Here is a 12622-nt window from a genome sequence, read left to right on the forward strand (position 1 = left end):
GGCCACCAAGTTGGTCAGGCAGGATTTCCCCTTAGTGAAGCCATGCTGGCTGTCACCAAGCACCTTGTTGTTTTTCACGTGCCTTAGCATGCCTTCCAGGAGAATCTGCTCCAAGATTTTGCCAGGCACAGAGGTGAGACTGACCAGTCTGTAATTCCCCTGGTCTTCCATTTTCCCCTTCTTCAAAATGGGGGTTATATTTCCCTTCTTCCAGTCATTGGGAACTTCACCTGACTGCCATGATTTTTCAAATATGCTGGCCAGTGGCTTAGCAACTTCATTTGCCAGCTCCTTCAGGACCCGCAGATGGATTTCATCAGGTCCCACGGACTTGTGCACGTTCAGATTTTTAAGATGGTCTTAAACCAGACCCTCTCCTACAGTGGGCCTAAGATCTTCATTCTCACAGTCCCTGTGTCTACCTTCCAAGATGTGTGATGTGGCCTGTTGTGCTTTAAACCACATTTAAGTTAGGGGGAGGGCAAGAAGCAGAGGGAGTGAGAGAGCGACTGCATGATTTATGGCTGACTTTTGTTTAAACCACGACAGGCCAGAGCATTTGCCAGTGAAGACTGAGGCAAAGAAGTCATTAAGAAGCCTTCTCCAAATCCAGGGTAGAGAGTTCTCCTGATAGCTTCTGGAGAGGGTCCACATTGTCCCTTTCGTGTCTTTTATTTGCAATGTACCTATAGAATGCCTTCCTGTTATCTTTCACATCCCTAGCCAAGTTTAATTCTAACTGGGCCTTAGCTTTCCTAACCTCGTCCCTAGCTTCCCGGACAACATCCATGTATTCTTCCCAGGCCGCCTGCCCTTGCTTCAACCTTTAATAAGCCTCTTTTTTCCTTTGATGTTTCCTCAGCAGCTCCTTATTCATCCAAGGAGGTCTCCTGGCCCTCCTGCCACACTTACTTCTAGTTGGGAGGCAATACTCCTGAGCCTGTCATAGGTGATCCTTGAATATAAACCAACAGTCTTGGGCCCCCCTGCCCTCCAGGGCTATATCCCATGGAACCTTACTAAGCAGGCTCCTGAAGAGGCCGAAGTCCGCTATCTTGAAGTCCAGGGCAGTGAGCTTGCTGCACGTTCTTCTCACTGTCCTGAAGATCTCAAATTCAACCATCTCATGATCGCTGCATCCAAGGCTGCCCTGGAGAGTCACATTTCCAACCAGCCCTTCCCTGTTGGTGAGCACGAGGTCAAGCATGGCACCCCTCCTTGTTGGCTCCCCTATTACTTGCAGAAGGAAGTTGTCTTCCACACAATCGAGGAACCTCCTGGATTGCCTCTGCCAGGCCGTACCGTCGCTCCAACAGATGTCAGGGTGGTTGAAGTCTCCTATGAGAACAAGGGCCTGAGAGCATGAGGTTGTTCCTATCTGTCTGTAGAGTGCTTCCTTCACAGAGTCCTCTTGATCAGGCAGTCTGTAACAGATCCCTACAATAATGTCCCACATAGCTGTTCCACCTTTAACCCTGACCCACAAACTCTCTGTAAACTGCTCACCTGTCCCCAGACAGAGTTCCATACTCTCCAGCCTATCCCTAACATAAAGGGCAACTCCCCCACCCCCACCTGCTGGGCCTGTCTTTTCTAAAGAGCCTGTAACCTTCCATTCCAACACTCCAGTCATAGGAGCCATCCCACCATGTTTCTGTGATGCCTATTATATTATAACCCCGTAGACGTGCACACATCTCTAATTCCTCTTGTTTGTTCCCCATGCTACAGGCATCTGTATAGAGGCATCTGAGCCGAGCTCCAAATGAAGCCGTCTCATTGGCTGGAGCGGCTGGAATATCTATACCTTGCTCCAAGCATTTATTACAGGTGCTGGCATCTGGGTGTGTTGGGATGAAATGATGCCCCCCATCCCCCAACACATCTAGTTTAAAGCATCCTTGACCGGTCTGGTAAGCATCCTCCCAAAAGTGCTCCTTCCCTTGTCAGACCAGCTCCACCAGCCCCTAGCAGACCTGGCCTATCAACTTGGGTCCCATGTTCCAGACAGCCAAACCCCTGACTATCGCACCACCCTTCTAACCATTTATTAACCTGAGCAATCCTTCTAGCCTTTTTAGGGTCCTCCCCTGTATCCTGGAGAAGTGGCGAAAAGGCAATCTGAGCTCCAGAGCCCCTAAGCACCTCTCCCAGGGCTCTGTAGTCCTTCTTTATGTTCTCCAGGCTACTGCCATCCCTATCACTAGCACCCACATGGGTCACTAGAAGTGGGTAATAGTCAGTGGGACATATTAATGAATGAGTACCTGCATATACATTTTAATTGGTAATGAAATAACTGTTACTATGCCAGTGGAAGACACATTCAATACTAAACACATTCCATTACTGTCACAAATACCATACCACAAGTTTTCATAAACTCTCTAAATTTCTCCTAAAAAGCAGTCAGTTTCTTTTGTATACTGTTCTCTTAAGGAAGTCTGTTAAAGAACACACCATCTCAAACAACTACAAAATTCAATTTCCAACTACGTTTCTACGTTACTAACTACCCTCCTTTTTGTGCCAGTACTAGCATCCATTTGTTTTTTCAGAGGTTTTTTCTTACTCTAGCTCTTACTCACTCTAATTATAGATAACTGTCATACAAACACTCAGCTTTTGCTTTGCTAGGCTAAACAAAACATGTTTTTCCATGGTCCTAATGAAAAATTATCTCTGTCCTCTTAAACATTCTACCAAGATAAACTGAATAGTACTGAGATAATAATGTCTACAAATGATCACATTTGTTTTGATGATCTGTCATTCTAATTTCTTAGATTATTCACAAATCTCTAAATTCACCTACAAACTCTGAACACAATCTGTCTACTTGTGTAATGTGCAGACTAATTTGCAATTCATAAACCCACATGCATTGTAAAATGAACTTTCTCTTCTCCAAAGATCATAAAGTTCCATAGTAAGGACACCTTAAAAAGGCTTGATTTTTTTTTCCCCTCAGTATAATTTTTCCACAAACTAATACAGGATGTGCGGCTTATACACAAACAGTTGATCATATTATGATTAGGTCAAACCCAAAATGGTATTCATCTTGTCACTAGCAGTCCATTTTACATGCACGCAGCATGTGCTTAATTCACTAGCTCATTACCTTACACTGTCAGTAAACTCACATGCTCTCAGGTAGTTTCTTTGCTTATACTTATTTTTTTCTAAAAGATTTAGCTAAAATGGAATTCTTATATTAATGATACAAATTCTAAGCTATTTACACTCCCTGATATTCTGAAATAAGAAATTTGGGTTAACAGTATCAAGCCAACAAAAAAGATAAACTACTTTTAGTAGTGATGATTCTGAAGTGGTTAAGTAAAAACATAAATTGAAAGGTAATCAGTTCACAGTGCATCCTAAAGGTAAAAAATACTTTTATTTCAGAGATAAATACAATACACGGAGAATAAACACTAAAAAAAATTTGGCATGGGATAGAAAGCAAAATAATGAGAAAATAACATTTCTCTGTTATATTAAAAATTCTCTCTCAATGTGTAAATGTATATTTTATTGAGAGAATGTTAGGATTACAGCTTGACTGTTTTTATGCTTATAACTCTTTTGGTATGATGGAGATGAAAATGAACAGCATTTAAAAACCATGAACAAACTCCTGTTTACATTACATCATGTAAAATTCAGATTAAACAAAAAGCCAGTTATTTTCAAGTCATAATTATTCTGACACCTAGAAAGTATAGCAAAAGACGCATTAAAAATATCTGAACATCAGTTATGCAGTGCTGTGCTACAGAACAAAATGTACTATGATTTCTTACAGAAATACACTTTTTTATGTCTTCCAGAATTCGGGAAAGGAGGGAAGGAACAGTTTAATGTGAATAACAGCAATAAATTATCTTTATTTTGTCTTCTCTGGGTGCATTCATGAATGCACAGGGAAATTGCCCTATCATGATATACTCAAAGATAATATAACGCATGTGTAGGCGCACGAGCACAGCTACAGTAATTCCTATTACTCTCTTGAGCATCAACAATGTGACTGAAAAAATCTGCACAGAAAGGCTGAGCAGACTGTCATCTCCAGGAATGATTTATGAAGGTTGCATTAGTGTAGTTGCAAGTGCAAAAAAGTTTCTCTTGAGGGGCTCAACAGGATCTCTCAAACTTGTTGGAACACAGCTGGAGCTAAGCACAAACTGCTGCAGACTGAAGGTCAAAATGGTTTCTGTTTATGTTAAATACCTTGGAAATAAACTCCCTGTCCTGGGTTCAGCTGTAACAGTTATTTTTCTCCCTTTTAGTAGCTAATGCCATGCTGTGGTTTTGACTTTAGTCTGAGAACAGTGCTGGTAACACACCAATGTTTTTTGTTGTTGCTTAAATGACAACACTCTTGAAGCATTTAAACTGGTTCTGCTTCACCAATTTATTCATCCATTTCAGAATTTAGTAGAAAATAATTGAAAACCCCTCCCACTACAAACCCCTCCCCCCAAAAGAAAAACAAACAACAAAATCCCCAACAAACAAAAACCCAGCAGCTGCATGGTGCTCAAGACTATGAAGAACGTAAAGATCTTAGATGTTTTTTTCTGAAATACGAAGTGTGCATAATGTCTGATCATTATTTAAGATCCTTACTAGCTCCTAGCTCTTAATGCATAACTTCAGATTTTAAAATGTATATAAAGTAAATCAAAACAAGACCAAATGATTAAGTCTTTTTGAAACAGTGCATCTGTGTATGCATAAAGAGCACTTTAATGCTTCTCCACTCAGGCAAATAGCCATCAAAATTTCCCGAGGAGTGAACAACTCTATTATACCACAGTACAAGCACAAATACATAGATGCAAAAAAACCTCCACAAACAAAACCAAACCCCCACAAACCTCTCCACGAATACCGAATGCCTTAGTCTACAGATTCAGAAATCCTTGTTTACGAGGCTCTCCTGTTTTATGCCATAAGACAAAGAAGGTTCTAATAACTGTAGGTGCTACAGCTTTTCATCAGTAGTTAAGTTCGTTTAATGGACTGTATTTCTAGATCAGCTGCTTACTATTTAAATCAAATTGTAACTTACAGTTTTCACCACATGCATCTGAATAGGTCTAAAAAGTTTTAGTTTAACAGTTGGTTTTAGGTGAATAAACCATAAGGAAGAACTTTTTTTGTTTGACAGTGCTTATATTGTTGTTTTGATCCATACCTTGCATTTTACCAATAGAAATATGGCAACACGAATAACTAGGAATGTTTTAATAAATCAAGCAGTACAGAAAGGAACTTCGAACATAATATGGACTGTCTCCAAGTCACACTTTTATAGTTTATACTCATTAGCTTATACTCATTAGCTCACACACAGAGTACCTGAGAATTCCCCTTACTCAACATTTACAACTTCTCTCCTTTATACTATTTACCTTATGGCAAACCAGTGCGTTTATACAAGTATATTTGCAACAGATAAATATTACAATCTGTATGTCAGCCCCATCTGACTTACAAGATAAAGGGAGAGCACAGATATTAAAATATATATATATATTACAGCCTGAAGCCAGCAAGAATATACAGAAACTTTATTCCAAAATTAAACAAATATTACTTCAAGGGTTTGGAACTACATGACCTTTAAGGTGCCTTCCAATCCAAACCATTCTGTGATTCTGTGAAGTTCACAATATAAAATTATTAAAGTTCAAAAGGACTGTACATTGCCTAACTTAAGAAAGAAAAAATAAATACACTACTCATGCAAATGCATACCATTTTTTTACACTAAGTTTTGAATGTTATTCAGCTCTAAGAAGAGATAAAGCCTGTTTCATCAATTAATGTTTACTTTGTGAAGATACAGACATCTGAGCATGCAATCAAGGTCCATACGTTACAAATAAAAAAGGACAAGATTCCAAGGAATCAGTGCCATATAGAAAGCTTTACTTAGCGTACTAAGCTCACCTCATTGTGACTAACCTATCTTCCCTTCTCACAACATACAGACAAAACTCACCAGCAAGTTTTCTAACTATTTCTACACACAATACACAATCCAATTTTCTTCTTTAGCTGCACTCCTACTCTTCATTTCTATTCATTAATAGCACCAATAGCTTGACAATGATTTTTCTATCTGCATATTTTCTGGACCAGTAACTTGGAAGCATATTCTTTTATTTTAGCTGTAGATCTAACACCTAAAAAGAAGGGGAACACAAGTCAGAGATAAAAAGCTAAGAAAATGCTTGCTTTCTTAATTGATCCAAGCCATCTGATGGGAAAATGGATGATTCCACCACTATGCAACATAATGAAATTAAAAATCAGTAAAACAGTGGAATTACATACAAGTAGCTTCTTTAAAGTATAGATCAAAAGACACATGAAGGAAGAAGTAAGGTAATGGCTGTAGGTAGAGGTATACTGTATTATGACCAACCAAGTCCTTTTCAGAATAAGCTGCAATAATTTTAGATTTTTTTTTAATAAATGTAAGTAATTCCTGATCCTTAAGGCCACTAATGAATTCGGTGCCTGAAACAGGAGCAATCAGTTTCCAAACTGACCTTTTTAATGAAAAAAAATGAACATTTGTATTACCTGTTTTCCAAAGAGATTGAAACCATTAATTGCTTCTAAAGCTGCTTTTGCCAGCCCCACAGAGCTAAGAAAACAAAATGACAACAAAAAAACAGAGGTATCATAATTCAAGTACAGACAAAAAAATCCAACACATTTGACAACTTCCACAGCTATGATCTTTTCTTGATTTTAATTTCATACTTAACCTTTATGTTAATGAAGTGATAATGCAGCAAATTTGGGGTGGTCTGGTGGTGGGTTGTTTTAGGGTTTTTTGTTTGTGTTTTGGTTGTGGGGGGGAGGTCTGTTTGTCTGCTTTAAACAGTTTTCAGCATTTGTCTTCAAATGTCAGAGACAACCTGGAAAAAACACTTCAGCTCACCACCACCTTGCTACTAGTCATCTGGCATTATATATTTCAAGGTCTTGCTAATAGTGTATTAACAGAAAATTTATTTCAGCGCAATTTTTCAACCTAACTCTCTAGCGTTAAACTTTAAAGGACTGATTTCTGACTAGCTTTCAACACAATAAAAGAAGTCATCAAGCTGGATTCAGAAAAGGAGGACTTTCTGATGTCAACCATATAGTGAAACATCTTTTGTTTGACTTACTTCATGACTAGTATCCCCCGCAAAGAAAACAAGACCCTTCAAGTTAGCAAGTTCATGCTTAAAGACACTAAGTACTAAAACCGCTAATAATAATTTTAAAATCAAAATATATACTAAAATTTATTACTGATTATGAAAATTACATACTACATATAAAAATATACATAAGAAGACCTTTATCAGGCCTTCATCTTACTTCCCTTGCATTAAAAAGAAAACTAGTCCTTCTCAAAGTACACATACACTTTGGTTGATTTTGGTTTTGGAGGTCTCGTTTCTTTGTTTTCAAAGAAAAGCTCCAGATAACCTAATAGATACCTACATGCATTTGACAGGTTTATAAGAAATATGAAGTATGACATAGCACAATTTTGAACTATCATTTTAAAAAAATACCTATTTATAGTTAGGCCAACTTCTCTTGTTTCCATTCAACTGCAATAAGGAGCAAAAGCATTAACATACTCACATATGAGACCCAATTTCTGCACATCAATTCAAAAATCCTGGATGTTACAGTTACAGGGCATCAAAAAGTAAAATATGAAATGAGCTAGTACCCCACAGAGTTTAAAAACATAATATACAATGCTACCAGATTTCTGACAGTTCTTACATTGAACACAAGCATTCCAAGTAGTGAAAGGATTTTGCACTGCTTACTAACTGGTGACATAAAAGTATAGGAACTAGAAATATCACAAAAGTCTCACAAATTAAACAAATACCTTTTAACTTTTCTTAGGTGATCTGGTAAAACAGAGCATCCAGTAAAAAAATCCAAACAAACCAACATAAAAAGCTCACTATAGCTTAGTGTAATTCTCCCGATTTTATTCATAAAACTAGAACTTTAAAATATGCCTTTTGTCTCCACTTCACTATAGTGCCTCTGACAAGGCATCTTTATCTGTCTCTGCTTTGTTTCTACATAAACAACAGCACTGATTCATTGACACCTAAATGTCTGTCCCAATTTTGAAGCTTCTCCTTCAGAATCAACTTTCATCTTTCTCCCTAATTGCCCATTTCTTTAGATAGCAGCTTTCTAAGTAGTTTACAATTAATTTAAAATATTTTTAGTCAAAAATTACAATAGAAAAGGAAGACAGCATAGTAAAGTATAATGTCTACCTTGTTATCTTTAAAACTCAACAAATTCAAAGACATATATCAAAAGGGAAAAAAAGAAAAAAAAACAGAATTAATCAGGCTGACATGACAATAGATTTAGGGCTAAGGGCATAGATCAACACTGCAGGAGGAAAGCCTCTCACCTTAGCAAGGTGAAAATAAGTAGAAAGAACTGAAATATTCATCTTTCCACAAAGCCTTTTCCTATACAGGGGAGAAAGTTGTTCATGCTCTCCTCAGGTAACAACCATTCAGATGCAGCTACCTTGCTTTTTCCAACTGGGCACAATACCCAAATTTGGGATAAAATAAAACAAACCAAACCTAAACACACACACACACACACACAGAGACAAAAAGAACTCTCAAACGTCTGCACTGCTATGCGTACATGCTTGAAAAGACTGAAGTTTTAAGAACTGGAAAGAGTCTGGGAAAAACAGGAATATATCATTTAATAGTTTATTTATTAACATAGCAATTCCATGAAATATGCTTAAAAAAAACGGGAGGGGAGGAAGATGAGGAAAAAAAAAGGATTTAAAAGTTTATATTCTTCTTTCTCTAAAACTGACTATCCACTTTCACACCACACTTTCATTTTTCTTGCCATCTTTGGAATAAAAATTATGCTGTACTGCCAAATAATGAACGTGGAGGGGGAAAAGTTTGCCAGAGGATCCATGTGACCAGATAACAAGAGAACAATGTTGGCAAGGAGATAGTCATGATTATAAAATTTAAGCATCCTTAAGAGTCTGAGGGCTACACTCCACTTGTAGGGAAATAACAAAATTAACAACAGTTACAAAAATGTACTTTCTGAACAAGACAGCCCTAGATATTTTGTTTATAAATAATGAAGTAACACCGCGTTAGAAAAAATATTCAGAAAATACTCTCTAATCCCCAACTTCTGTGTAAGAGTTGTGATAGCATGGACAAACAACTTCAGTATTTGTCATAAAAAAATAAAGCAATCCAATTGTCAGGAAACTGCAAACAGGAACTGTGCTTTAACCTTTTTCCTTCTTTACTCCATGTAGCATCTAGGTATCAGAGCACATTTTTTACCTTACCGGAAATAAACTGATTTGAACTATTTACCAATGTAAAGTATCAATATGCAAATGTTTACTAGTCAATCCACAATTGATGGGATCCAACTATAATTTACACTGAAATTACTGAAGATAATGGAAAAGAAAGTAAAATCAGTGCAGTTACAGCATTCATTTACTTTAAATAGTGTTTAAATACATGGCTTGGTTTTAATATTACAAGTACTGTAGACACTGATTTCAGGCTCTAGAACTCTTTTTTAGCTATTACTACAGGTTTATAAGCCTCCACCTTCCTTTCCGAAACCTTGCCAGAAATAGTACTCGTGGGATTTAATTCTAAGTGGCTCAACAAAAGAAAGATGATTAAGTTTACTCAGTTCTGCTCTGAGCAGCTGCCATCAAACAGTGGCGAAATCCCTCAGTTTGGCACCTTCTGCTGATGAAACATTTTGGTACTGGAGAAGGTGATGAAGGAATAAACTGAACTAAGAAGTGTTGTGAATATAATTATTTATCTGGCTTTGAGTCAAATACATTAACAAAAATGTAACTGTACCAACAATTGCCCTCTTTTAATTATCACCTAGCAACTGATCAAATTGGTGTGATGAAACAGTACAGAACTTCACATAAAGTTAAGTATTAATATCAAACTGCATACACAGAAAATGAAAATGGGAGAAATCCCGCACACTGAAATATGTATCTCATGTTAAAATCTCATATTCTTCTTTTTCCTTTGAAATAACACTTCTAATACCAACAATCATATTTACAGAGTAGGAAAAAAGTCACTGAATGTCGTGGTTTAAGTCCAGCCAGCAACCCAGAACCATGCAGCCGCTTGGTCAGTCCCCCATCTTCCTCCCCTCCACTCCCGGAGGTATTGGGGGGAGAATCCCCTCCTCCCTGGCAGCACATGAGGCTCAGGAAGTCCCTGGTCAGAGTAAAAATTACTTAGCAACAACTAAAATAATCAGTGTTATCAGTGTTGTTCCCAGGCTGAAAGTCAAAACCACAGCACTGCACCAGCTACTAAGAAGGAGAAAAATGACTGCTACTGCTGAACCCAGGACACTGAACAAATAGAGAAGCCATCCATTGGCAACAACGGCTGGTATTCAGATCATGTAAAAACAATTAGAGAAGTCATCCATTGGCAACAACGGCTGGTATTCAGATCATGTAAAACTACTCACTCTACCTACAAAATAGGATGATACTGCTCGAAAAAACACTGAAGACAAATACAGATTCCACCCTTGAAATAATTTCTATTTTACATAGTCATTATTCACAGAATCATAGAACAGTTAGGGCTGGAAAGGACCTTGAGATCATCTAGTTCCAACCCCCTGTCATGGCTATGGACACCTCACACTAGACCATGTCACTCAAGCGTCTGTTCAACCTGACCTTCAACATTGCCAGGGATGGAGCATTTACCACTACTATGGGCAACCCATTCCAGTGCCTCACCACCCTCACAGTACTGAACTTCCTCCTTATATCTAACCTGAACTTCTCCTGTTTAAGTTTAAGCCCATTACCCCTTGTCTTGTCACTACAGTCCCTGATGAAGAGTCCCTCCCAAGCATCCTTATAGATACTTGAAGGCTGCTATGAGGTCTCCACTCAGCCTTCTCTTCTCCAGGCTGAACGACCTCAACTTTCTCAGCCTGTCTTCTTATGGGAGGTGCTCCAGCTGCCTCATCACCCTCGTGGCCTTCTCTGGACTTGCTCCAACAGTTCCATGTCCTTTTAATGTTGAGGACAACAGAACTGCATACAGTACTCCACGTGGGGTCTCACGAGAGCAGAGTAGAGGGGCAGGATCACCTCCTGCTGGTAACACTTCTTTTGATGCAGCCAGGACACGGCTGGTTTCTGGGCTACGAGCACACACGGAAGGCAGCTCATGTTCAGTTTCTCATGGACCAACACCCTTAAATCCTTCTCCTCAGGGCTGATCTGAATTACTTGTCTGCCCAACATGTAGCTGTGACAGGGATTTCCCCGACCCAGGTGTAGGACTTAGTACTTGCCTTTCATGAACCACATGAGGGTGGCACTGGCTCACCTCTAAAGTGTGTGGAGGTCCCTCTGGATGACATCCCTTCCTCCAGTGTATCAACCAAACCACACAAATTAGTGCCATCGGCAAACTTGCTTAGGCTGCACTCTATTTCACTATTCATGTCGCTGACAAAGATGTTGACCAGGACCAGTCCCAACACCGATCCCTGAGGAGCACCACTCGTTACTGGCCTCCACCTGGACACTGAGTCACTGACCGCAACACTTAGCATGAGGCCATCCAGTCAATACTTTCTCCACTGAGGGGTCCATCCACCAAATACATGTCTCTCAAATTTAGAAACAAGGATGAAATGCAGGACAGTGTTGAATACTTTGCGCAAGGGCAGGGGGGCCCAAGACTCTTGGCTGATATTCAAGGATCACCTGCTACAAGCTCAGGAGTGTTGCATTCCAACTATAAGGAAGTGTGGCAGGAGGGCCAGGAGACCTAGCTGGATGGATAAGGAGCTGCTGAGGAAAATTCAAAGGAAAAAAGAGGCTTCTAAAGAGTGAAAGCAAGGCCAGGCAGCCTGAGAAAAGTACAGGGATGTTGTCCGGGAAGCTAGGGACCAGCATAGGAAGGCTAAGGGCAAGTTAGAATTAAACTTGGCTACGGATGTTAAGAATACCAGGAACAGATTCTACAGGTATGTAGCAAACAAAAAACAGATTAGGGACAACACAGGCCCCCTGAGGAAGCTCTCGGGAGAACTGGCTACACAGGATTTGGAGAAGGCTGAGGTTCTGGATGACTTCTTTGCCTCAGTCTTCATTGGCAAAGGCTCTGACCGCACCACCCAAGTCTTGGAAGGCAGACACAGGGACTGTGAGAATGAAGACCTTGGGCCCACTGTAGGAGAGGATCTGGTTCAGGACCATCTTAAAAATCTGAACGTGCACAAGTCCATGGGACCAGATGAAATCCATCCGCGGGTCCTGAAGGAGCTGGCAAATGAAGTAGCTAAGCCACTGGACATCGTATTTGAAAAATCATGGCAGTCAGGTGAAGTTGGCCAAACGCAAAGAGTGGCAAGAGCCATCCCTTCCCTCCAGCGTATCAACCAGACCACACAGCTCAGTGTCATCGGCAAAGTTGCTGAGGGCGCACTCAATACCACTGTCCACGTCAGCGACGAAGATGTT

The 12622-nt window shown here is 39.5% G+C and overlaps 1 protein-coding gene across 4 annotated transcripts in view; it reads right to left on the reverse strand.

Annotated features, from left to right (window-relative positions):
• PHKB (phosphorylase kinase regulatory subunit beta) overlaps positions 1-12622 on the reverse strand; it is a 104160-nt gene that overhangs the window by 48935 nt on the left and 42603 nt on the right. For all 4 annotated transcript variants that reach the window (XM_065663600.1, XM_065663601.1, XM_065663603.1 and 1 more), the window contains one exon: positions 6607-6670. In XM_065663600.1, coding sequence (XP_065519672.1) covers positions 6607-6670 — 64 coding nt within the window. The remainder of the gene's footprint in view (positions 1-6606; positions 6671-12622) is intronic.

The sequence above is a fragment of the Lathamus discolor genome, chromosome Z (assembly GCF_037157495.1).
Source record: "Lathamus discolor isolate bLatDis1 chromosome Z, bLatDis1.hap1, whole genome shotgun sequence".
NCBI classification, from domain to species: domain Eukaryota; kingdom Metazoa; phylum Chordata; class Aves; order Psittaciformes; family Psittacidae; genus Lathamus; species Lathamus discolor.